The 23,660-nt window shown below is 41.9% G+C and overlaps 1 protein-coding gene across 2 annotated transcripts; it reads left to right on the top strand.

Annotated features, from left to right (window-relative positions):
* The first annotated feature begins 766 nt into the window (after window positions 1-766).
* On the top strand, window positions 767-12,398 carry LOC139474575 (NXPE family member 3-like). Of its 2 annotated transcripts, none has more exons than XR_011653988.1 (4): window positions 767-932; window positions 6,875-7,524; window positions 8,193-8,254; window positions 11,359-11,380. XR_011653988.1 is itself a non-coding variant. In XM_071257643.1 (4 exons), the coding sequence occupies exons 1-4, from the start codon at window positions 832-834 to the stop codon at window positions 12,135-12,137; spliced, it is 1,596 nt and encodes a 531-aa protein (XP_071113744.1). In that variant the 5' UTR covers window positions 767-831; the 3' UTR covers window positions 12,138-12,398. The 2 variants fall into 2 exon arrangements, 1 of the variants encoding a protein (XP_071113744.1); XM_071257643.1 differs by having other exon boundaries at window positions 6,875-7,528; window positions 11,359-12,398.
* Window positions 12,399-23,660: the final 11,262 nt, after the last annotated feature.

The following is a 23,660-nucleotide window of genomic DNA, read 5'->3' as shown; positions in this document are numbered from 1 at the left end:
TTTGTGAGGACATGTGTGGGTCATCAGTGACAACTGCATCAGGTAATTTAGGAAGAATACGAACATTTATTTGCAATTTCGGGTCTATGAGTGTTGGAACTGAGGGTTCGCGCAAAGGTGGATGACGAGTGCTGGCATTCATCTCACGAGATTCACGGTGCACATATGAGTTTAGTCGCTGGAGAAGGTCACAAATAATCTGCTCAGACAGGTATTATTGTTGTTGTTATTTTTATCATTATTTACAGATTAAAATAAAAAATGCAGCAAAGAGGGTTTGGGTGATCCTGGCACAGTCAGGCTGGTTAGACTCATCATCAGCCCAAAGCCCTTGCCCCCTCTACACGCAGCCCCGACAGCGAATGAGACTTCTTCCCTGGAAGCGCTGCCCAGTCAAACTTACACATACCTGTTCGGAGAATGTGACGACTCCCCAACAGTGCAGCCTTTTGCAATACCCAGATTATTAGAATGGTTGTATTCCTGGATAATTAACTGACGTATCCGAAAAAGACATTCATAACACCCACAATAGATTTGGTACGATTTCGTATCTTTTCAGACAACAGTTTGTAGAATTATCGAAACCAGTTGACAATTATGTCCGTATAAGTGCACTGTATGGGGACAATAGACCAAGCTTGCTTGAAAATGTAGACATTTGCAATGGCCTCGGTCGGGAACCTGTTGCGAGAAAAACGTAGAGAACAGGTAGAACGCTACGAACTTTCGCTCAAACACGTCCTTGCAATAACGCTCTGATCGCTCAACTTGTTGAATCAAACACCGTAACGGAGTTGCGACTATACAAGTGTATTGTTACAATCAGATATGAAGAAACACCAAATATGTGCTACTGTCTGTTTCGTTATGACTGGATTTACTGTAATACTATATCTCCATTTGAACTGGAATACATCCAGACTGTCGCAGTAAGTATCACTGCATTTGTCTCTGGATTCCGATCATAATCCTAGTAGCATATCTTTTTATCTCACAGGACTGACAGTCTAAGTGAGCATATTTCTTCTGTCTGTCTGACCGTTATCTATTGACTTCTTCATCGAACTGACTCAAAGGATCAGTCTAAGCAATATAAACAAGCCTAGTATCATTCTTTTATATTTATTGAAAAAAATCCAATTTGTGAAAATTTTCTTAGAAACCAGAGATTTTAAACCAGTTGGTAGACCATATTTTCAAATCTGTACGTAGAATCTCCCAGTAGACATAACGAACAAAAACCATATGGACTCCGTGACCAAACCGACAGTAAACCACATTACGTTGTTGGCTATAAACATACTTCAGCTCCTGCCGTCATATTCATATAAATTAAGTTATTGGCAAATTCAACAATGCAGATGCCAGACATGCAGAGACAACCTATGTATGCCTTAACACGTGTTCTTTCTTAAACACACAAAACATCCACAAGGCTTCAGTTAGACTACGCATATGTTGGACTATGCATACCCTACTATGCATACCCTCCTATTGAAAAGAAGCGAATACCCCGACGGTACTCCCATGACTACCAATTGTAAAGAACGTGTGTCTCTGCGTTTGTTGGGACACGCCGAAGTGACTACCTCCTTTGTGCATATTGGCATATTCGATCCGGGTCAGCTCGGATACACAAAAAGGCTGTCAGGTCTCGTTTGGAAAAGTAAGAGAATGCTGTTGAAAAGTGTGGTCAGCAATATACTTACTTTATCAGGACAGCCTGTGAGTACTATATGGTCATTTCTTGTGTCTTACGCCGTGATATTGCTGGTCCATTGCTAGCTAAAGGCGGTGTAAAACCTCAATGACTCACTGCCTCACTGATTCACTCACTCACATGCAGAATAAGCAAAGACCAGTGAAGATTCCGGGGTAGAATAGGTCTTCAGCAACCCATGCTTGCCATACAAGGTGACTATGCTTGTCGTAAAAGGCGGCTAACGGGATCGGGTGGTCAGGCTCGCTGACTTGGTTGATGCATGTCATCAATCTCAATTGCGTGGATCGATGATCATGATATTAATCACTGGATTGTCAGGTCCAGACTCGATTATTTACAGACCGCCGTCATATAGCTGGAATATTGCTGAGTGCGGCGTTATACAACAAACCACCACCAACAACAACAACAACAACAACAACAACAACAGAATAAACAACAACAACAACAACAGAATAACCAAACGTAACTTAAATCAATCAAGTACTATTTGTTGCTTTATGCTCCATGGGATTCCATTCTAGTAAACAACGAAACACGATGCAGACTTGTACATCTCTTTGTATGCAGTGAGGTTCCAACCCACTGAACCCGAGTGAGTGAGTATGGTTTTACACCGCTTTTGGCAATATTCCAACAATATCACGGCGGGGGACACCAGAAATGGGTACCCATGTGAGGAATCGAGCCCGGGTCCAGCACAACTCGATGTGCGGCCCTTGTGACCGATACAAACAGTTCAATTCCACTGCAAACAGTCCGAGAACCGGCCGACCAAGAGTTACCACCCCTGCACAGGATCGCTACATTCGACTGTTCCACCTACGTCATCGCAATGCCAGAGCTACGGAGACTGCAGGACGCATCCCTGGTTTGAGGTGGATACCGGACCAGACTGTCAGGAACCATCTTCGCGAGGCTAGAATCCGACCCAGAAGACCAGTTATCGTCCCTGTTTTGCAACAGATCCATACCCTACCGCCTTGTAATTAGAGAAACTGGAGACGAGTGTGGTTTTGCGATGAATCACGATTCCTTCTTCACCGGCGAGATGGAAGGCAACGTGTTTATTGTCGTCGAAATGAGCGTTTTGCCCCACATTGTGTACTTGAATTCGACAATTTCGGTCATGGTGTGGGGGCCATATAATACACCACGATATCTGACTTCGTTGTGGTTAAGGGAAATTTGACAGCAAATCGCGATATGAATCAAATTCTTCAACCTAACCTTCTCCCAATCATTGACCGCCAGAGAGACCTGTTTCAACAGGACAACGCTCCACCGCACACAGCTCGTGTCACGGTAGACTACCCTCATAATGCCAACATCAACGACTTGCCCTGCCGCCGAGATCTCCCGATCTCAATCCAATCGAACACCTCTGGGATGAACTCGATCGACGTGTATGTCAACGTCAGAGCACGCCGCAGACACCCCACAACTGGCCAACGTGTTACAAGCAGAATGACGCAGAATTCGTACACTTATCCAGTTAGTGCCGAGGAGATGCAGAGCCGTGATTGCTGCCCGATGCGGTCACACAAGAAACTGAGTTCAGCGCAACCTTGTGGCCTTATGTGACACGACAATGAACAGTTTCCAATGCCTTTGTACAACGAAAACATGTTAATATCGAGCTCCAAAATTTCATATTAGTATCGATGATATTAAATTGAATATATCGACTTTATAAGGTGCAATAAATTTACTAAAAATCTGCCTGTGCGTTTCTTTTTTTGAAGAGTGTACTTGATAGCCCTCGGTCTTGTCCCAGTCATCAGAGAGTAGCGATTGATTCGTAAACTTGTGTTTTAAATTGATTAATGAAATTCAAAATCGTACACTATATGCAATTATATTCTAGGAGTGTTTCATGCACATTTGAAGGCCACATGATTCGTCATTGACAACTTGCGGACGTTAATATCACGTCGTTATTTAAAAGTCCACCAAGACATTTTAGGAGATTGCATTCTGATTGGAAAATCTCCAGAGAATCTGGTTTGTCCCTCGAATACACACACAAAGAGCTACGACAGTAACATTGTCTCTCGAGCTCTTGAAGGTCGTGAAATAATGGTTGAATCATTGGGCACTGACACTCGTGTCGTACAACGGTACAACTACTCACAAACGTCACTGATTACTCATATAAATAACACATGAAAAGAATACAGTATTGACTGGCTTTTCAGTTGATATAAAGTATTGTGTCTATAATTATGTCTTCCGATTAATCCCGTCATCCCGTCTCAAATAAATGCTGTACGGTATCTGTTGATTTCTTTACGCACCCGTTCAGATCCGGGGTCTTTAGCTACCCGTGCTAGCCGTAAAAGGTGACTATGCTTGTCGTAAGAGGCGACTAACGGGATAGTGTGGTCAGGCTCGCTGACGTGTTGATGCATGTCATCGTATACCAATTGCGTGGGTCGATGCTGATGATATGAATCACTGGATTATGTGGTCCAGACTCGATTATTTACAAAGTGCCGTCATATAGCTGGAATATTGCTGAGTGTGGCGTTAAACAACAAACTAACAAACAAACTTGTTTACAGAATCGACAGGGAGAGACAGAGTGAGGCACCTGATCGCCAGCACAAAAAGTCAGCGATCTAACCCACTCAGCCACCGAGGCTTTAATAAAAATGAAAGTCCGACAACTGGTAGTCTAGATCACGTACTTTGTGTACCCCTCTGACAAGTGAAAATTGGGACGGCTCCCATGGCCCGAAAGCTATGAACACACAATGCCATTTAGAAAGTAGTCAAATGTAACAAATTTGTTATTTACTAATTAAGTACGACAATCTGTACTTAACTAAGAAAGTGTTACCCCAAATAAAACATTTGTTACATTTGACCACCTTCTAAATGGCATTGAGTGTTCAAGTCAAATGTTTGATATAATTTGACTTGGTCCCTTTCTGAAATTGCAAACATTCAAGCAAGTCCTTTGAGTATTTGAGAATCCACATTGTATTCATTGCAATTGCTTTAAATAAATACCTTCTTCCATAAGAAGATCCGGGTTGGAATTGGCCTTCAGGAACCCATGCTTATGTAAGATGCGATCAGACTTCAAATGTTCTCTTGTAAATTGAGAACTTTACTCATCTGATACAGACTCAACCGGAACAAACAGGAACAGTAATCTTTCAGACCTGTCATGATATTCTTTGATCATGTTCAAATGCCATGACATATTCAAATTTGCCTAGCAGGGTGGCATTCCTTGAGCAAATCCCAGAACCGCCCTTATAACTATCCTAGCCTGGGACACACCATACCTGCACGTGTTCCAGTGGAGCACCTTTAGAATACAGTACCACAACTTCTCATGAGGACGATCTCTGCCGTAGGTCACATGTCACATGACAAGCAACCAGTTTTAGTGAGAATCCGTCGGACGCGAACTCGCGACCTTCGGATAGTTAGCCTGACAGCTAACCGACTGAGCTACGTCCACACTGTTAAACTCACTGCAAATTTACCTAGTCATTGCTATGACGTTACGGAACAGAACGAAAAGGGTCGAATAGGTGACGGACACTTACGAAGGTTACGGGTAGGCATGGCGTCTCGTGACTTTAGTCTGCGGACACTTACGAATGATCTCGATGCCATTTAGCACACTCGTCCCATTCTGTAATCTACAAGATACCGGGTGGTGAGGAATGAGCCGATATGCCGTGAACTGAAAACGGCTCCAGGCGTCAGACGTCAGACGTCGAACTCGCGAGTGCGCATGAATGATATGGTATTTAATAATTCGTCGGTATTTTTGTGACAGAAAAGTGTGGTAGGGAACACTGTAAGGATGATGTGGATAATAGTAAGGAACGATGGAGGAATAAGCATGACTAGTGACGACACAACGGTGAGTTCGCTTTTGAATCTGTACTGAAAAATGTAGCCGGTGAAAGTGGCTTGTGTGAATGTTCCAGGACAATTTCCAGTAGCCAAAATATTCGACACAAAACCATTTCATCCTTTTTACTCGACGTTTTTTGCTATAATAGCCACTAAACGAGTACCTTGGCCCCTAACCCTAATGATCGTAAAGGGGTGATTGATCGTAAAGGGGATCCAAGGGCTAAGGATAGAGTTCGGGGTAACCTATCCTAACACTAGCGACATTTGGATGTGTTCAGCACCACTAAATATCCCTAACAAACTACATTCTTGTGCATAATAATGAAAATTAATGCACCGGAAAAATAATATATGTATATTAGTTCCCATTTATAACCCTTTTAGCCACTTCAATTACGAGAAAAACGAAATAAAAAATAAAAAAAAAATAAAAGTGCTTTCGTAAACTAGCGCTTGCTATAACATGCGCCGCCGCAGGCTATATTCAGTAAACAAATATTCAAAACTCTCCACGGCGCTTGGCGTATTCAATGACATTTCGTGTAGAGATGGTAGATAAGCTGGGCCCCGTCTCCAATATCACAATATTAGTTATCACTGTGGGGGCTTATTAAGCTGGTTCCCGGCTCCCTATGCGCGTCGTCAACTTGTGATATTGGAGACGGGGCCCAGCTTAGGAGCTTATGCACACTCGAGGACCCCTGACGTCACAGGGCATTGTTTCGCCGGTGTGACTGGCAACAAAATACTACAATTTACGTCATAGGGTATGATCACGTGTTTGAAAAGTTTGTGGTACTGTATTCTAAAGGTAGGCCTTCTTCTGACATATGGGATTTGGAGGTAAAAGGTCAATATCACAAGATAACAATTAGTGACTCCGCTTCCTTGAAATAATTCATATTAAGATAGTTTCTGTTTGTTGAATGGTCTTTTGTAAGCCTTTTAACTATCACTAGAATAAACCAGAGCCTACGGTCCCAGTATTGTGACCAGAGACGTGCGCTGCAGTGGTTCTGTTTCAAACCCACAATAAACTTCCGATAACAAATTGCTGAATAAAATACACAAGAAGAATCTCATGAACACAAATTTGTTCTCACACCACAATGTCCTGCATTTGACAATTCACGCTAACCACGTGGACAAGAAAACAAAATAATATTATTATGGCTGCTCTCTCTCTGTTTCTATATCTATTGGTAGGACGATTCTCTGGTTGTACAGGCAGAGTATTGTAATAATATCGATTTGGTTTGGTTTCAGGTTCCTGTTTTATCCCTTTCCGGCAAGAGGAATGACATATCTCACAGAAGAGGCAATGCGTTATGGAACAGTCCTTGAACCTTCATTATGTGCAGTTGCTAATGAATCTCGTGTGTATCTCAACCACGTCCAAAAGGTCTATAATCTAGGAGAAGACATTCAAGTGGAAATAGATCTGTATGATTTGAATGGTAACCGCCAGTTAACTGGAGGTGATTTTTTGAGAGTTTGGATGGAGAGCCCAGAGGCAGCAGCTTCCGTTTCCGGTCAGGTGAAGGACTTCAATAATGGAAGATACACTGCTCTACTGAGAGCCGCATGGTCAGGAGGCGCTACAATTAAGGCATTCATTGCCACGAGGAAGGAGGAGGTAGTTCTCAACTATATGATATACCAACAGCATGGCAGTCTCTGGACAGCCTTGGCTGAATTCCGGGCAAACAATCTAACAGATGCTACAGCATGTTCAGTTAGACAAGAGGATTCCTTCAAGGCGAACGAGTGGTGTAATTTCACGAAGGAGAACAATGGCTACAGTTGGTACTGTAAGAAGTCCAAAATCAACCAGTTGACATGTGACACATGGTCGCATTCATTTAGTGCAAATGGAATAGGCTTTCCTCTAAATAACACCGAGAGAAGCATCATTGGTTTGTATGTATATTTTATCCTTTCCATTGTTGAACTTCATCTCTTTCCATAACTTGGTGTGTTAGTTGTGTTTGAAGCCGCTTTGGATGGAATGTTAATATATTTCACGGATTGTCGGCTTAATGTGACGATATAAACGCCAACGCCAACCCCAAAACAAGACAATAATCATTCTCGATCATCAGACGAAACAGATTCCAAAATAATAATGAAAAATATATGAATGTATCCCTGACATGTATGATGACACCCGGTGATGACACCGAAGAGAATAGAAAATGTCTTCTTTTGCAGTTGCAGATGAAAAAAGTATCCAGTGTTCTGTTTGTGACAGTCCTTTGCTCAGAGTAACTTTAATCCAACTAATGAATATTAACACACAATACCATTTAAAAAGTGGTCAAATGTAGCAAATGTTATATTTGGGATAACGCCCTCTGAGTAAAGTACAGATTCTCGTACCTTTTTGTGTTGAGTCCCGTCCGGGGATTCGTACCCACACTGCCAGAGTAAGGCAACCAATCGCCAGCACACAAAGTCAGCGACCTATCCCACTCAGCTACCGAGGCTTCCATAAAAATGAAAGTCCGACAACTGGTAGTCTAGATTAGGTGTCTCACTCTGGCAGTGTGGGTTCGAACTAATAAATATGTTTTTCATAACACAGGTCTGTGACAGATTCAAAACAAGATATTTTACAGAGTTCAGTGAAGGTGTCTGTTAGAGGAGGTATGTATCTGTGACGTTTCTACATCCCTCACTTGACAAATCATCCATTGATAGTGTTGACAGGAGGGACACAACTGTGTCAATCACTGGACATATCGTCCATTGATAGTGTTTAGAAAAGGGACACAACAGTGTCAATCACAGGACATATCATCCATTGATAGTGTTTAGAAAAGGGACACAACTGTGTCAATCACAGGACATATCATCCATTGATAGTGTTTAGAAAAGGGAAACAACTGTGTCAATCACTGGACAAATCATTCATTCATTGTGTTTAGAAAAGGGACACAACTGTGTCAATCACTGGACATATCATTCATTCATTGTGTTTAGAAAAGGGACACATCTGTGTCAATCACAGGACATATCATCCATTGATAGTGTTTAGAAAAGGGACACAACTGTGTCAATCACTGGACAAATCATTCATTCATTGTGTTTAGAAAAGGGACACAACTGTGTCAATCACTGGACATATCATTCATTCATTGTGTTTAGAAAAGGGACACAACTGTGTCAATCACAGGACATATCATCCATTGATAGTGTTTAGAAAAGGGACACAACTGTGTCAATCACTGGACAAATCATTCATTCATTGTGTTGACAGGAGGCATACAATTGTGTCAATCACTAGACAAATCATCCATTCATTGTGTTGACAGGAGGCATAAAATTGTGTCAATCACTAGACAAATCATCCATTCATTGTGTTGACAGGAGGCATACAATTGTGTCAATCACTGGACAAATCATCCATTGATAGTGTTGACAGGATGACAAGTCAACGCTTTAACCACTCGAATATCCCGCTACCCCTGAGACCAAGTTGTTTGAGCTTTTGGCTGGAGTTGTCTGTTGGGTGAGGGATTGTCTGTGTGTGGAGTTGTCCATGTGAGGAATTGTTTGTTTGGGGAAATGTCCTGGCGGGGAATTGTCTGTGTGGGGAAATGTCTATGTGGGAAATTGTCTGTGTGGGGAAATGTCCATGTGGGGAATTGTGTTTGTGGGTAGATGTCCATATGGGGGAATGTGTCTGTGTGTATAGATGTTCGTATAGGGAAATGTGTGTGTGTATGGAGTTGTCCATAAGGGGAATTGTCTGTGTTGGTAGATGTCCATGTGGGGGAATGTGTGTGTGTTGAAATGTTTAGGTGGGAAATTGTTTGTGTGTGGAAATGTTCAGGTGGGGAATTGGTTGTGTGAGGAAATGTTCAGGTGGGAAATTGTTTGTGTGTGGAAATGTTCAGGTGGGGAATTGTTTGTGTGTGGAAATGTTCAGGTGGGGAATTGTTTGTGTATGGAAATGTTCAGGTGGGGAATTAATTGTTTGTGTGTGGAAATGTTCAGGTGGGGAATTAATTGTTTGTGTGTGGAAATGTTCAGGTGGGGAATTGTTTGTGTGTGTGGATGTCCATGTGGGGAATTAATTGTTTGTGTGTGGAAATGTTCAGGTGGGGAATTGTTTGTGTGTGGAAATGTTCAGGTGGGGAATTAATTGTTTGTGTGTGGAAATGTTCAGGTGGGGAATTGTTTGTGTATGGAAATGTTCAGGTGGGGAATTGTTTGTGTGTGTGGATGTCCATGTGGGGAATTAATTGTTTGTGTGTGGAAATGTTCAGGTGGGGAATTGTTTGTGTGTGGAAATGTTCAGGTGGGGAATTGTTTGTGTGTGGAAATGTTTAGGTGGGGAATTGTTTGTGTGTGGAAATGTTCAGGTGGGGAATTGTTTGTGTGTGGAAATGTTCAGGTGGGGAATTGTTTGTGTATGGAAATGTTCAGGTATGAGATTGTCTATGTGGGGACATGTCCGTGTGGGGAATTGTCTATGTGGGGGTGTTGTCTCTGTAGAGTTTTATCCGCATGGGGCATTGTCTGTGTGTTGATTTTCATACACTCCATATGAATATGTTCTTTAATTAAAACAAGAGATGGTCCTAAAAACCATATACCCGTATACATCATAGAAGAGCTCAGTTTATTCTTGGGCACTGAAAGCTCAATGAACTACGGCTGCATGGCTCATGGTGTAGAGGTTATTCCCTATTGCCATGCCAGGAATCCCTGATGTTGGGTTTGGTGATCAACTTTACACGATTACGATTCTTAGTGCCCCCATAAATAATTTAAATACTGATTTAAGCGACCTACCCACCAACGTCACTTTTCTTGATATCAAAATTAAAACGTCAAAGACAGACACTAATTATCTCCATTATCTGCCCAAGCCTATTCCTTTAGGAGTACATGTAGGGTTTGTTTGTTTGTTTGTTTATTTGTTTGTTTGATGTTTAACGCCGCACTCAGCAATATTCCAGCTATATGACGGTCTGGAAATAATCGAGTCTGGACCAGACAATCCAATGATTGACATCATGAGCATCGATCTACGCAATTGGGATACGATTACATGCATCAACCAAGTCAGCGAGCCTGACCACCCGATTCTCTTACGACAAGCATAGTCGCCTTTTACAACAAGCATGGGTTGCTGAAGACCTATTCTACCCCGGATATCCACGGATCAGTACATAAAGGGCAAAACAGTGATGAAAGCTATATGAAGGGATCACTGTAAATCACTTGTTGTGATTCAAAGAAACTATTCAGTTTTTATATTTATTGACACTTGTGTTAATTTGATAAACAACATACGCAGCACTGACGCCCTGTATGCAGAATAGGTGTAACACAAGAAATGATATGTTTTTAATATAAACATTAACTTGCAATGGTAGTTTCACTTAGGGACGCATTCCCGTGAACATCCGGGTTGCAGACGGTTAACAACCCATCCGAGGCGACTAACGAGATCGGGTGGTCAGGCGGGTGACTAGGATGATGTGTGTCATCGTATCCCAGTTGCGTGGGTCGATGCTCATGATGTCAATCCTTGGATTGTCTGGTCCAGATTCGAATTTTTACAGACCGTCGTCATATAGCTGGAATATTGCTGAGTGCGGCGTTAAACGACATACAACACTCAGAGATACATACATCTCTTTGATTGCCAACATATACCTTCGCTTAGGAGAACGGAAATTAAAGGTAACGTATTCAACATATTGAATTCTGCTTGATAAACCTATTTCTTTTCACAGGTTCTAACGATGTAAAACTATCGGCTCCTTCAACTTCCTGCAATACGCTTCCGGCGGAAATGACATGGCAACGGAAGTCCCCGAATGGTTTCTTTCACCGGAACAAGTGGCATTCGCTTCTGTGTAATGACACACTGCCTCGCACCATTGATGCCTACAGACAATGCTTGAAAGGAAGAACGCTCTGGCTTCATGGGGATTCGACAAGTAATCAGTTTAAAGGAGCTCTTCATTCATTTTTACGCTTTCCTTCCCATACACATCTACATGTGCCTGTTACTGACACAGATTTAATACATAATTTTTCAATTTCCTGGTATGCTCACGAACTACCATTCTATCATGGTGCTATACACTATAACAGGTCAACAAACCAGGCACAGCACATCATGATGGACCGTCTCCCGAACACCACCAAGGATATTGTAGTGTTATATTTGTACGTTCACTTCACGCTTGTCCACCCGGATGTGTTTAGGCGACATGTTCGGAGACTTGTTCCCTCTGCAAAGAACCTCTTGGCACGCGCTCCTAATGTTACAATTGCAGTTCGTGGCCCGCATGCATTTTTCAGAGCGATGCATGGTTTGTTATCTTACTGGGGCCTTCTGTACACGGATATTTGGCATCAGGAATTTGCTTCATTGCAAGACAAGATTGTTTATTTAGATTTCTGGGACTTGACTATGGCAAAGCCATCGCAGGATTTTCACCCACAAACTGACACAGTTGATGGAATGATTCACAACATGATGTCATTGTTGTGCTTTAGAAAGTGAAAGAATTGTTTCTTCATGTGGACATATACTCTTTTGCTTATATTGTAACACGTGACTGGTATTTGAATTCTTTCTTGAAATACGCTGTTCTGTTTCAGTGATAGGTGATCTGTTCCAAGAATGTTCCAAAGTGTTTTAGTAAAATCAGCATGTACCAGCAGAGAATAAATTGTCCGTCCTGCCAAACTGAATCAAATTATTTACTAGTTTCCATTTCCTAGAACCAGAGTGATCCATATACCTTGATATGCACCGGGACCCCTTTTAAATTTATTTCCTCCTTTGAACATGGGGACTACCACACTATACTCATATTACACCCCATGTGATATTTTAGAACGAATAGCCATCCACTTGAAATATCCAGATGACATGTACACCCACGGCATCACGTAAACAGGTATCATAACACATCGTTATGAAACACGCGTGTCATAATACGTGCATGGAATCTGATTGGTTGATACGCGAACTGTGACCTTCTGGTACTACTTTCATTCATTGATTTATTCACTCATAAAACTTGCATGGAATCTGATTGGCTGATACGCGAACTGTGACCTTCTGGTACTACTTTCATTCATTGATTTATTCACTCATTCTTTAGTATGGCTACAAACGTAAACTACAACGGATACCTTAAAATGTAGGTTTATTCACTGAAACAAAATGTGTGTGCACATTATGCATTTGAGTTGATATTTACGTTTCAGATAACTTTAATATTCTAGGTATAGATAGATTGTATTAAGACTTCGTGGACACTCGCTGCTGTCTGATCACCTGGACAAAAGGGCCGAACAAAGGGAATCTGTCAAGCCTTTGTATATTCATGTATACAAAATTAAAATAGACGAATCTGACACACATACTTTGTGTTGTTTTAGGTAGAATAGGTAAGCCGATGTGAGAAGATTTAACTGTTTGTTTGTTTGTTTGTGGTTTTATACCGCAGTGTTCCAGCTATATGACGGCGGCCTGTAAATAGCCGACTCGACCAGACAATCCAGTGATTGACATCATGAGCTTCGATCCAAGTAATTGGGATACGATGACATGCATCAACCAAGTCAGCGAGCCTGACGACCCGATCATGTTAGTCGCCTCTTACGAAAAGCATAGCCGCTTTTTACGGCAAACATGGGTTGTTGAAGACCTACTCTACCCTGGATCTTCACGGGTCCGATTTTTACTATGAGTATGAAGCATCTCGAATGGCAAAATTAGCTTATTGTTCTTCTTTCTTTTGCCCCGAAAATAGATTAGATGCCAACTGAGTATTATGTATGTCATGTGTGCAATGCAGACAGAATTTAAGGATGTGTTGCCCTACCCAACTCAACACTGAAAGCTTTACCAAGGCACTGAAGGCTATGACCCTGATCAAACAATTTTAGAGCAAGAGTTGTATGGCGTTCTTTTAAATCCTCATCTTCCTATGCGCACAATTCCTCACTCAGACATCACCCCACACCGCTGTTCCCCGCATGGTCTTTTCCCAACACCTATTTGAAAGTTGTGGAATGTAGACACCAAAGACTTGAACTGCTGGAGTACCGCTCTACATAAAAGGAATGTTGACGAAAGTGAGCCATTCCTCTTTTAATGCTGTCTTGTTGAGAGCTTTTCTCATTTGAATCTTTATACATATATCTAATTCTGAAACAGACAAGGCGGTTTTACTGGTCTCTTTTATTTCCAGTTCAGGGCCCCGTTCCAGTAAACGATCGAAGCGCTACGACTTTTGTAAGCCTATGTTGAAGAATGGGAGTGTAGAACACCTTAGCGCTACGACTGTTGTAAGCCTATGTTGAAGAATGGGAGTGTAGATCACCTTGGCGCTACGACTGTTGTAAGCCTATGTTGAAGAATGGGAGTGTAGATCACCTTGGCGCTACGACTGTTGTAAGCCTATGTTGAAGAATGGGAGTGTAGATCACCTTGGCGCTACGACTGTTGTAAGCCTATGTTGAAGAATGGGAGAGTAGATCACCTTGGCGCTACGACTGTTGTAAGCCTATGTTGAAGAATGGGAGAGTAGATCACCTTGGCGCTACGACTGTTGTAAGCCTATGTTGAAGAATGGGAGTGTAGATCACCTTGGCGCTACGACTGTTGTAAGCCTATGTTGAAGAATGGGAGTGTAGATCACCTTGGCGCTACGACTGTTGTAAGCCTATGTTGAAGAATGGGAGTGTAGATCACCTTGGCGCTACGACTGTTGTAAGCCTATGTTGAAGAATGGGAGTGTAGATCACCTTGGCGCTACGACTGTTGTAAGCCTATGTTGAAGAATGGGAGTGTAGATCACCTTGGCGCTACGACTGTTGTAAGCCTATGTTGAAGAATGGGAGTGTAGATCACCTTGGCGCTACGACTGTTGTAAGCCTATGTTGAAGAATGGGAGAGTAGATCACCTTGGCGCTACGACTGTTGTAAGCCTATGTTGAAGAATGGGAGTGTAGATCACCTTGGCGCTACGACTGTTGTAAGCCTATGTTGAAGAATGGGAGTGTAGATCACCTTGGCGCTACGACTGTTGTAAGCCTATGTTGAAGAATGGGAGTGTAGATCACCTTGGCGCTACGACTGTTGTAAGCCTATGACTGTTGTAAGCCTATGTTGAAGAATGGGAGTGTAGATCACCTTGGCGCTACGACTGTTGTAAGCCTATGTTGAAGAATGGGAGTGTAGATCACCTTGGCGCTACGACTGTTGTAAGCCTATGTTGAAGAATGGGAGTGTAGATCACCTTGGCGCTACGACTGTTGTAAGCCTATGTTGAAGAGTGGGAGTGTAGATCACCTTAGCGCTACGACTGTTGTAAGCCTATGTTGAAGAATGGGAGTGTAGATCACCTTGGCGCTACGACTGTTGTAAGCCTATGTTGAAGAGTGGGAGTGTAGATCACCTTGGCGCTACGACTGTTGTAAGCCTATGTTGAAGAATGGGAGTGTAGATCACCTTGGCGCTACGACTGTTGTAAGCCTATGTTGAAGAATGGGAGTGTAGATCACCTTGGCGCTACGACTGTTGTAAGCCTATGTTGAAGAATGGGAGTGTAGATCACCTTGGCGCTACGACTGTTGTAAGCCTATGTTGAAGAATGGGAGTGTAGATCACCTTGGCGCTACGACTGTTGTAAGCCTATGTTGAAGAATGGGAGTGTAGATCACCTTGGCGCTACGACTGTTGTAAGCCTATGTTGAAGAATGGGAGTGTAGATCACCTTGGCGCTACGACTGTTGTAAGCCTATGTTGAAGAATGGGAGTGTAGATCACCTTGGCGCTACGACTGTTGTAAGCCTATGTTGAAGAATGGGAGTGTAGATCACCTTGGCGCTACGACTGTTGTAAGCCTATGTTGAAGAATGGGAGTGTAGATCACCTTGGCGCTACGACTGTTGTAAGCCTATGTTGAAGAATGGGAGTGTAGATCACCTTGGCGCTACGACTGTTGTAAGCCTATGTTGAAGAATGGGAGTGTAGATCACCTTAGCGCTACGACTGTTGTAAGCCTATGTTGAAGAATGGGAGTTTAACTTCTTGGCCAAATTGCCTTGTTTTGATTTTGCCAATCAGAGCAGCCTATCCAATCCATGTGCATGAAGAAGCAGGTCAGCAAGAAGAGGAGCATGACTGGAGCCCACGGCCGGGGATGTCTCCTTGCCCAGAAGTCCTATCGCCAGATTTCTCATAGATGGTATCTGTGAGGAATTCCTGCATTTCATATATATTGTTTGCTCGGAGAAATTTTGGAGAAATTGGTTTGATTGTTAACTTCTTTATAATGAGAAAACACAACGTTTCGGAGTATACATGTATGTTGTTGGTTGTTGTTAAACGCCGCACTCAGCAATAGTCCAGCTATATGACGTCGGTCTGTGAAAAATCGAGTCTGGACCAGACAAACCAGTGATTGGTATGAGCATCGATCCATGAAATTGGGATCGATGACATGCATCAACCAAGTCAGCGAGCCTGATCACCCAATCCCGTTAGTCGCCTCTTACGAAAAGCATAGCCGCCTTTTACGGCAAGCATGGGTTGCTGAAGACCTATTTTACCCCGGATCTGCACGGGTCTTGAGAACTTGTCCTGTACCTCTGAAGATAGAGATGTAACAGTATCTATGGACACCACGGCCACGCTTAGTAACAAATGCCGAATCGACACGAACTTCCTCCATAAAGTTGTCGTGTGAGATAGTGGTATATAATGTAAAAAATCAAATGTTTCAACAGCATAAACGAATCATATATGGAAACGCATGTAACGTCAACATATTCAATGTGCGCATATAATCAAAATACACAAGTATTGCAATTTTTAACAATACTTCAGAAATTAATTCTCTATTACGACTATCTTTTTAGTTTTAAATGAGGAAGGTTGTTTGTTGATTTGTTTGTTAAAACACCACACTCAGCAATATTCCAGCTATATGTAAATAATCGAATCTGGACCAGATAATCCAATGATTGACATCATGAACATCTATCCGTTTAGTCACCTCTTACGACAAGCATAGTCACCTTTTAGGCAAGCATGAGTTGCTGAAGACGTATTCTACCCCGGATCTTGACGGGTCTAAGGAAGGATGTCATAAATGATATAGATTCAGTCTGGATGGTGCAGGAAGAAACGATAGGGATTAAGGGGCATTTCACTGAATATTGTTTCACGATTGAGACATGGCAACATAATGAATAGTGTCCAACATGGATAATAAGACATAAGAGCACAGCGGAATTTAGGCCACTTGTGCGAGCAATAATCATTCGACTGTGATTTCTGTGTTTATGTAGTAATTATATTGATTGTAATTTGTAATTATTACAGCAATTGAATCTCTCGCTAAATTGAAACATTTCTGATTTGAATAACAGAGTTTTCGTTAAGGTTTAGATTTGAACCGTGAGAAAAATGCCATACAATCCTTAGAAACTTGTACATTCAGATGAGTCATATTCAGAATGCAGAATGATAGACTTGTTTAACCTGCAGCCGCATTGTTACCTCAAATGTCTCAATGAAGAAAAGTAAACCTTGCAATAGTCATACTGTGAACACTTTGTTATCCACTTGATATACTTGTAAAATGATATTTGAAAGTAGAGTTATATGTATCTTACGCAAATACATTAATAGAATAATAAAGTTTCTCTTTCTTGTACATAAACACATAGAAAGACATTAAACACACAGCTAACGATTTGGATACAACACACCTTGATTGCTGTTAGACATGACCCAATTACAATTCTAAAAGCTCAGCCATTGAATTTAATTGTAACTGGTTGAACATTTTATATATTTACATTTGCTGCATATCAGTTGGTTATTATAAGGGAGACGGTTACATACACATGCGTATGGAATACTGTAAGGGACATTCTCGCGACCTCGCATTCTCGCGATCTCGACCTTTGGAAACGAGCTAAATATGCCCAAAACACGAGAATACGAGATCGCGAGATTTGTCCAAAATCTCGCGTTCTCGCGATCTCGCATTCTCGTGTTTTTGGTACTTGGCACTTTTTGTCAAAAGTCGACAACGCGAGAATGCGACATTTGGACATGATGCAAAATCTCGCAATCTCGCAATCTCGACTTGACAAATTAGGCCACAAAAACACGAAATCGCGTGTAATTATATGCTTAAAGTATATATACAGTGAGCACAGGCCCCCAAACCCTCGTACACGCACATCATCTCATAGTTGAGAGGTAGTTATAGTTCATTTTACATTGATGTGGGATGATACTTCTATCTCTAGTGTTCATATGGTGACACTCGGGGTTACATTTGCAACGTCTAGTGTTCGTTTGTCCCAAATAATCTTTCACTTCTTTCATTCGTGCATTATGCTCAGTTCTTATAGAATAGGGGCGGTCGGGTAGCCTAATGGTTAGAGCGTTCACTCGTCACGCCGAAGACCCGGGTTCGACTCCTCACATGGGTACAATGTGTGAAACCCATTTCTGATGTCCCCGTCGTGATATTGCTTGAATATTGCTAAAATCGGCGTAAAACCATATTCACTCGCGCACTCCAATAGACTTGGCAGAAATCTTGAAAAGTGAAATGACTTACCCCGATAAATAAAATGTTGTCAAGGATTCAAGGATTCGATTTTTAATTATTTTTATCCCTGCGTCTTTCAAGCATTGCCACAGTCGTAGTACCATGAATATGAAGCCGTTACTTTAGTATGGTAAAGCAAAATGAGTTATGCATATTTAATGGAAAACATTTTGAAATAAGCTTCAATTTGATGCGCGATTTGTTCCCGAATGGTTAAGCTCTGCTTGACCTCGTGCGTCGGAGGGGGCACGGGTGGCCCAGTCGTCTAAGGCGCCGCGATTCGCTGTGCAGAGTTGCGTCCCTTGGGCACGCCAGAAACCTATGATTGTGGGTTCGAATCCCGGTTCGCCCCGATTATGTTTCTAGGTTTGTCAGCACCATACCCGTGCTCGTGGGTTTCACCGAAGTGGTAAACGTCTAAGACCTGCATCACTTCGGGCTTTCCTCCCACATTAAGCTGACACGCCGCGATATAACTGGAATACTGTTAAAAGCGGCGTTAAACCCAACTCACTCACTCACTCACTCGTGCGTCGGACCGACTTCCGCCAGTCACTGGGCTCACAGCTTAAGTGTAAAGATGATACTAGCATCCAACGTGCCTCGAAATTTGAACCAACGGTTTACTCGAAAAGTTTTTAGCAAGTGAGTGACATTTCATAGACAATGACCTTGACCTCAACATGACATGCGTCAAACGAATTCCCCAGACCTATATGTCTCATATATAATTGATCACAGTTTGACCTTGAGGTGGACGAGATATTCACAAAACAAAATGCAGCGGCGTGGTCGGCGGTTGTGGATAAATCCTGACAAAAGTCATAAAGATTAATCATGTCTATTCAAGTAAGACTCTCTTTATTTGAAATTACATAGTAATATACTTAGTAATAATACATGGTAATATCAAAAGCAGGTCAACACCTTTAGGGATGCAGCCATAGTTACGAAAAGATGGATGGGCATGTTTTAAGATTGCTGTACACACATTTTAAGAAAATAATCATACATTTAAAAAAAATTATATTTTTACAAAAAATACAAATGACAAGTGTAATTTTTTGGTATTCTGAGCATTACTTCAACAAAAACCAGTACCATGGCATTTTTGTAAAGTTTCTCCAAGCAGAAAGTGAATTATTGAACTGTAATTTGCCTTATGAGGTCCCTATATCACGAAAACTAGTTACACGTCTCATCTGAAGAACGTGAACACTGATGGTTGGCACTGCATGATGCCAGGGAGACAGTTAGAACACACTACAGACCTGTGTCGCCAAACACAGCACGTCGGTCGTCAGCGGCATATCTCAGGTGCCGACGTCCCGAGTGTGTTGAACGTCGTTCACCCTCTCCAAAACAATTACAAATCCGATTACACTATTGCTGGGAGACTGGTGTAAGGGAGGTAACTCTGATGGTTTACTATTCAGTCTCGACAGTTTTGTCGCAAAGATATTTGTGACTTGTGTATGTCCGTTAAATATTTGAGCTGAAGCAATAAACTATGTTGAACTACAGTCTCTACCGCCTGGGTGGTATAGTGGTAGAGCGTCTGCGCGGTGAGCGGAAGGTCCGGGGTTCGATCCCAAGCCGCGTCATACCAAAAGACGTTAAAAGATGGTACTTGTTGTTACCCTGTCTGCCTCTTGGCATTAAGGAGATAAAGCAAGGACTGGTCGGCCCGGAATCAGTATACAGTGTCTAAGTGGGGTATTCCTGTTAGACTGCGGCACGGTATCTCAGTGGGCTATCACTATAAAATGGGCTTTAGTCAGGACTAGTACAAACAACCACACACACACACGCGCGCGCACGTGCATGCACGTCCCTTTATAAGTGCAATAATCTTGAACGCGAAGTTAATCCCCATTTCACCTCACCTCACCACACCTCAGCTCACCTCACCTCACCTCTTTTACTATGGAAGCAGAAAGAAGAGATAGACAATCAGAAAAGAATACTTATGATCAGACCTATGGAAGTTATTACAAACTGAACCTTTTTGCACGACATAAATAAATAAACAATTGTACAGAATTAAATATACAATTATTTTCAGGCATTTAGCGATATGCATTGCCGCAGATAACAAAGTTGATATCTGATATCTTTTTATGTGACATTCTTTTCCTGATCACGTCCATGCCATATAACAAATGACCAGTCCCTTAATGGTGTTCACATTTATCAAATTTCATGTGAAATAAAAATAGAACTGTGTGGCCTGGCGACTGGTCTGTCTTCATGGTGATGGACAGATCGCGCACCTGCCGCCACACGTGACAGTCTGATTCATCCCTTCCCACGCCGAGCGTGTGTATAGTTGTAGATTACAGTTGCCAGGAACCAAGCAGAGGGTATGACCATTTGGAGCGGGCTGCGGGGTTTACTGCGTTAGGTCCTTTGAACATGTGGCGGATTCTTCTTATTGCGATTCAAACGTAAATGTGTCCTTTTTTTGTAATTTGTAGGGCTATTTCTTTTTATGTATGTATATGTTCCATATAAGGAATAGAAGTTATGGATGTCAACTTCTTTATAATGAGGAACACAACGTTTCGGGGTATACATGTATGTTGTTGGTTGTTGTTAACACTCAGCATAGTCCAGCTATATCACGTTAGTCTGTGAATAATCGAGTCTGGACCAGACAATCCAGTGATTGACATCATGAGCATCGGTCCACGCATTTGGGATCGATGACATGCATCAACCAAGTCAACGAGCCTGATCACCCGATCCCGTTAGTCGCCTCTTACGACAAGCATAGTCGCCTTTTACGGCAAGCATGGGTTGCTGAAGACCTATTCTACCCTGGATGTTCACGGGTCCGGAGTATGTTCTCACTCCTTCGTCACCCGATGATTGTGTTCCTCATAATAAAGAAGTTGACATCCACAAATTCTTTTCGTTGTGTGTATCACTTTTAAATGCCTTTCAAAGACTATATATTCCATAGTTTGGTAGCTATCTGGTGGTTTTCTTCCTAGGGACAGTTAACGTCTTTTGGAATGAAACTGTACATTTGTTATCCTTTTACTGCTGAGATGTCTGTCGATACAGAGTAACTGTAGAGTGATCCACTGCTGAGATGTCTGTCCATGTTGGTTGTCACAAATGGACATGATATTGTAATATTAAATAGTCCGTTCACACTGACTCCGCAAATTCTCATACAAAGGACAGATCAACAGAAAATGTTTTACTTTAATTTAATGTTCTTCATCTTTGATAACTTACTTTAAACAAACATGTTTACAAGATAAACATGATCTTTCTTCGTACAAAATATTTTCCCATTTTGCCCTGGATTTTATACGATGGAAGAACGTAGTGTATACTAACCCGAAGACTTTCTATATTTTCACTATTCGTGAAAGGCCGGGGATACAGCATCGTGAGAACGTGAAAATGTCCTTTACTGTATTTCCCAGGAAACAATTACCCCAGTATAGCTTGATGGTTCAGTCAGAATCCGTATATATTGGCGTACACGTGATTGGCTATCATTGTGTCAAGTGACTGATAACATGCAATGACAATGGTCCCTGTTCTTCAAGTGCGTGGGATTGTATTCCTGGTGCGATAAGTGATCTCCTACTGACCAACGCATGGTACGTGTCAGTATTCTGAGTGATTGATCAGGCGTTAGGCTTATCTTCGAAGTGAACGGTATTTCGAATGACAATTGTATTAAATATATGACTAGCGCTAGACTAGAGCATTGTGATAGTGTTTTTGTCTTTGGCTTGTTCCCTTGCTGACTTGCATGTGCATGTGTTTGTGACGCAAACGCAGGCAAGAATGTGTATATAGGTTTATTCACTGCAACAATACATGATGCGTACCATTAGTTACATGCACACATAAAAAGTACTGTTTGTAGGTCAGGGTCATCTTCCGGAGAGAAGAATGTCCACTAGCCTATATTAAAGTCTTGGTCTCATTCTTGCCAGCTGAAGCCCTCTTATATGTGCTGAAACAGACACGCTCTGGATTGGACTGTCACACATATCAATATAGTCCAATCAAAGAACATTTGACAAAATCAACATCCGGGTACCGCGTGTCGAATTTATGCTGAAATTATTAAAAAATAAACTTATTGAGTGAAGACAAATCATGTTTTCAGTCAACTCTCCCATGTACTTAGTGCCTTATATATATTTACTTTATTGAATTTTAACTCGAACGACTGAACGCTCACAAGGGTGAAAACTAGACTTTGATATAGGATAGAGAACACTCTTACCTCTAATGTAACAGAATTGCCTGCTGTCTGATCTTCTGAAATCAACTCAATCAGGCCTTTGAAAATCCATGCATTCAAACTCACTATCGCCGAATACACTGCTGTACTTTGTGTGGATATAGGTAAAAATAGATGTAATTATGGAGGGTCACGCATAGTAAAATACACTGACTCAATACAGAGCTTGTTTCGTGGTTCTATAACATTTGTATAACCATTAGTTAAAGCTAAAAGTTAACGTAATTTTACCGATGCTGACGTAATATAAACTGAATTATATATGGCCTATCATGTATGGCATCCAGTAAGAGTGGTGGGCTGACCTTCCCAACTCAACATTTAAGTCTCACGCTTTCATATGACTCCCCCCAACCCCCAACCCCCACCCCCGTCACTGGATGAGGGAAACATGATAGTTCAATCGAAACATGAAATATCCTCCATGTATTACCTATAGGGTTTAAAATGACCGAGTTCATAAAATCGCATGTGCATTAGTGCAAATATCACTACACGCGCAGCAGTGTATTGTTTACGTCACCCGGACATCATTGGTGACGTCATTTGAATATTTGTGCGACGAAAGGTCGGAATGATGTCACACTAGTAACGACGTCATAGCTGAAGATTGTTGACGTCATTCGACAATTGTGCCATTTTTCTGAAGGGGAGCACAAAGGGACTCGTCATACATTTCAGAAATAAATGACGACTGGGAGTTGTTTATCGTACAATTAAACATTGCAGGGAGAATAAACCAGGTGGTGGTGGGGGTTGGGGTGGGGGGTGGTGGTGGTGGTGGTGGTGCAGTCCCGAGTGGTGTATTCTCCCTGCAGTGTTTTGTTGTATGATAAACAACGACCACGAGTCGTTAATTTGATATATGAGCTCAACATTCAGTACAGCCTCTGTAAGGATGTTGATAAAATGTGATTCCAAAACTATTTACCCGTATTTAAATAAGGATAACTCCCCGAATACAATCCGACCTCGGCAATGTCGGACAAGTCCATATTAATTTCGACGGGTGGAGAGAGGGTAACTTTGCTATTTCCCACATAATCTCGCCTTCTTTGGGATGCGATCGTACGGCCACTGCGTTTACCTACATTGCCCAGCTGCATCTATGGGGAACAGCTTACCAGACACTTCCCTATCAAAAATAGCGTCGTCCAAT

The sequence above is a fragment of the Haliotis cracherodii genome, unplaced genomic scaffold (assembly GCF_022045235.1).
Source record: "Haliotis cracherodii isolate W230 unplaced genomic scaffold, xgHalCrac1.p SCAF_3, whole genome shotgun sequence".
In the NCBI taxonomy this organism is placed as follows: Eukaryota; Metazoa; Mollusca; class Gastropoda; order Lepetellida; family Haliotidae; genus Haliotis; species Haliotis cracherodii.
The sequence above is the reverse complement of the archived record's forward strand: the minus strand, read 5'-3'. Positions and strand labels throughout refer to the sequence as shown.

Bases quoted from the DNA above. Each gene is read 5' to 3' on its own strand.
- LOC139474575 (XM_071257643.1), top strand. From the start codon at position 832: ATGAAGAAACACCAAATATGTGCTACTGTCTGTTTCGTTATGACTGGA. The intron at 7,529-8,192 runs GTATGTATATTT...TTCATAACACAG, and splicing joins GAGAGAAGCATCATTGGTTT to GTCTGTGACAGATTCAAAAC. The intron at 8,255-11,358 runs GTATGTATCTGT...TTCTTTTCACAG, and splicing joins GAAGGTGTCTGTTAGAGGAG to GTTCTAACGATGTAAAACTA.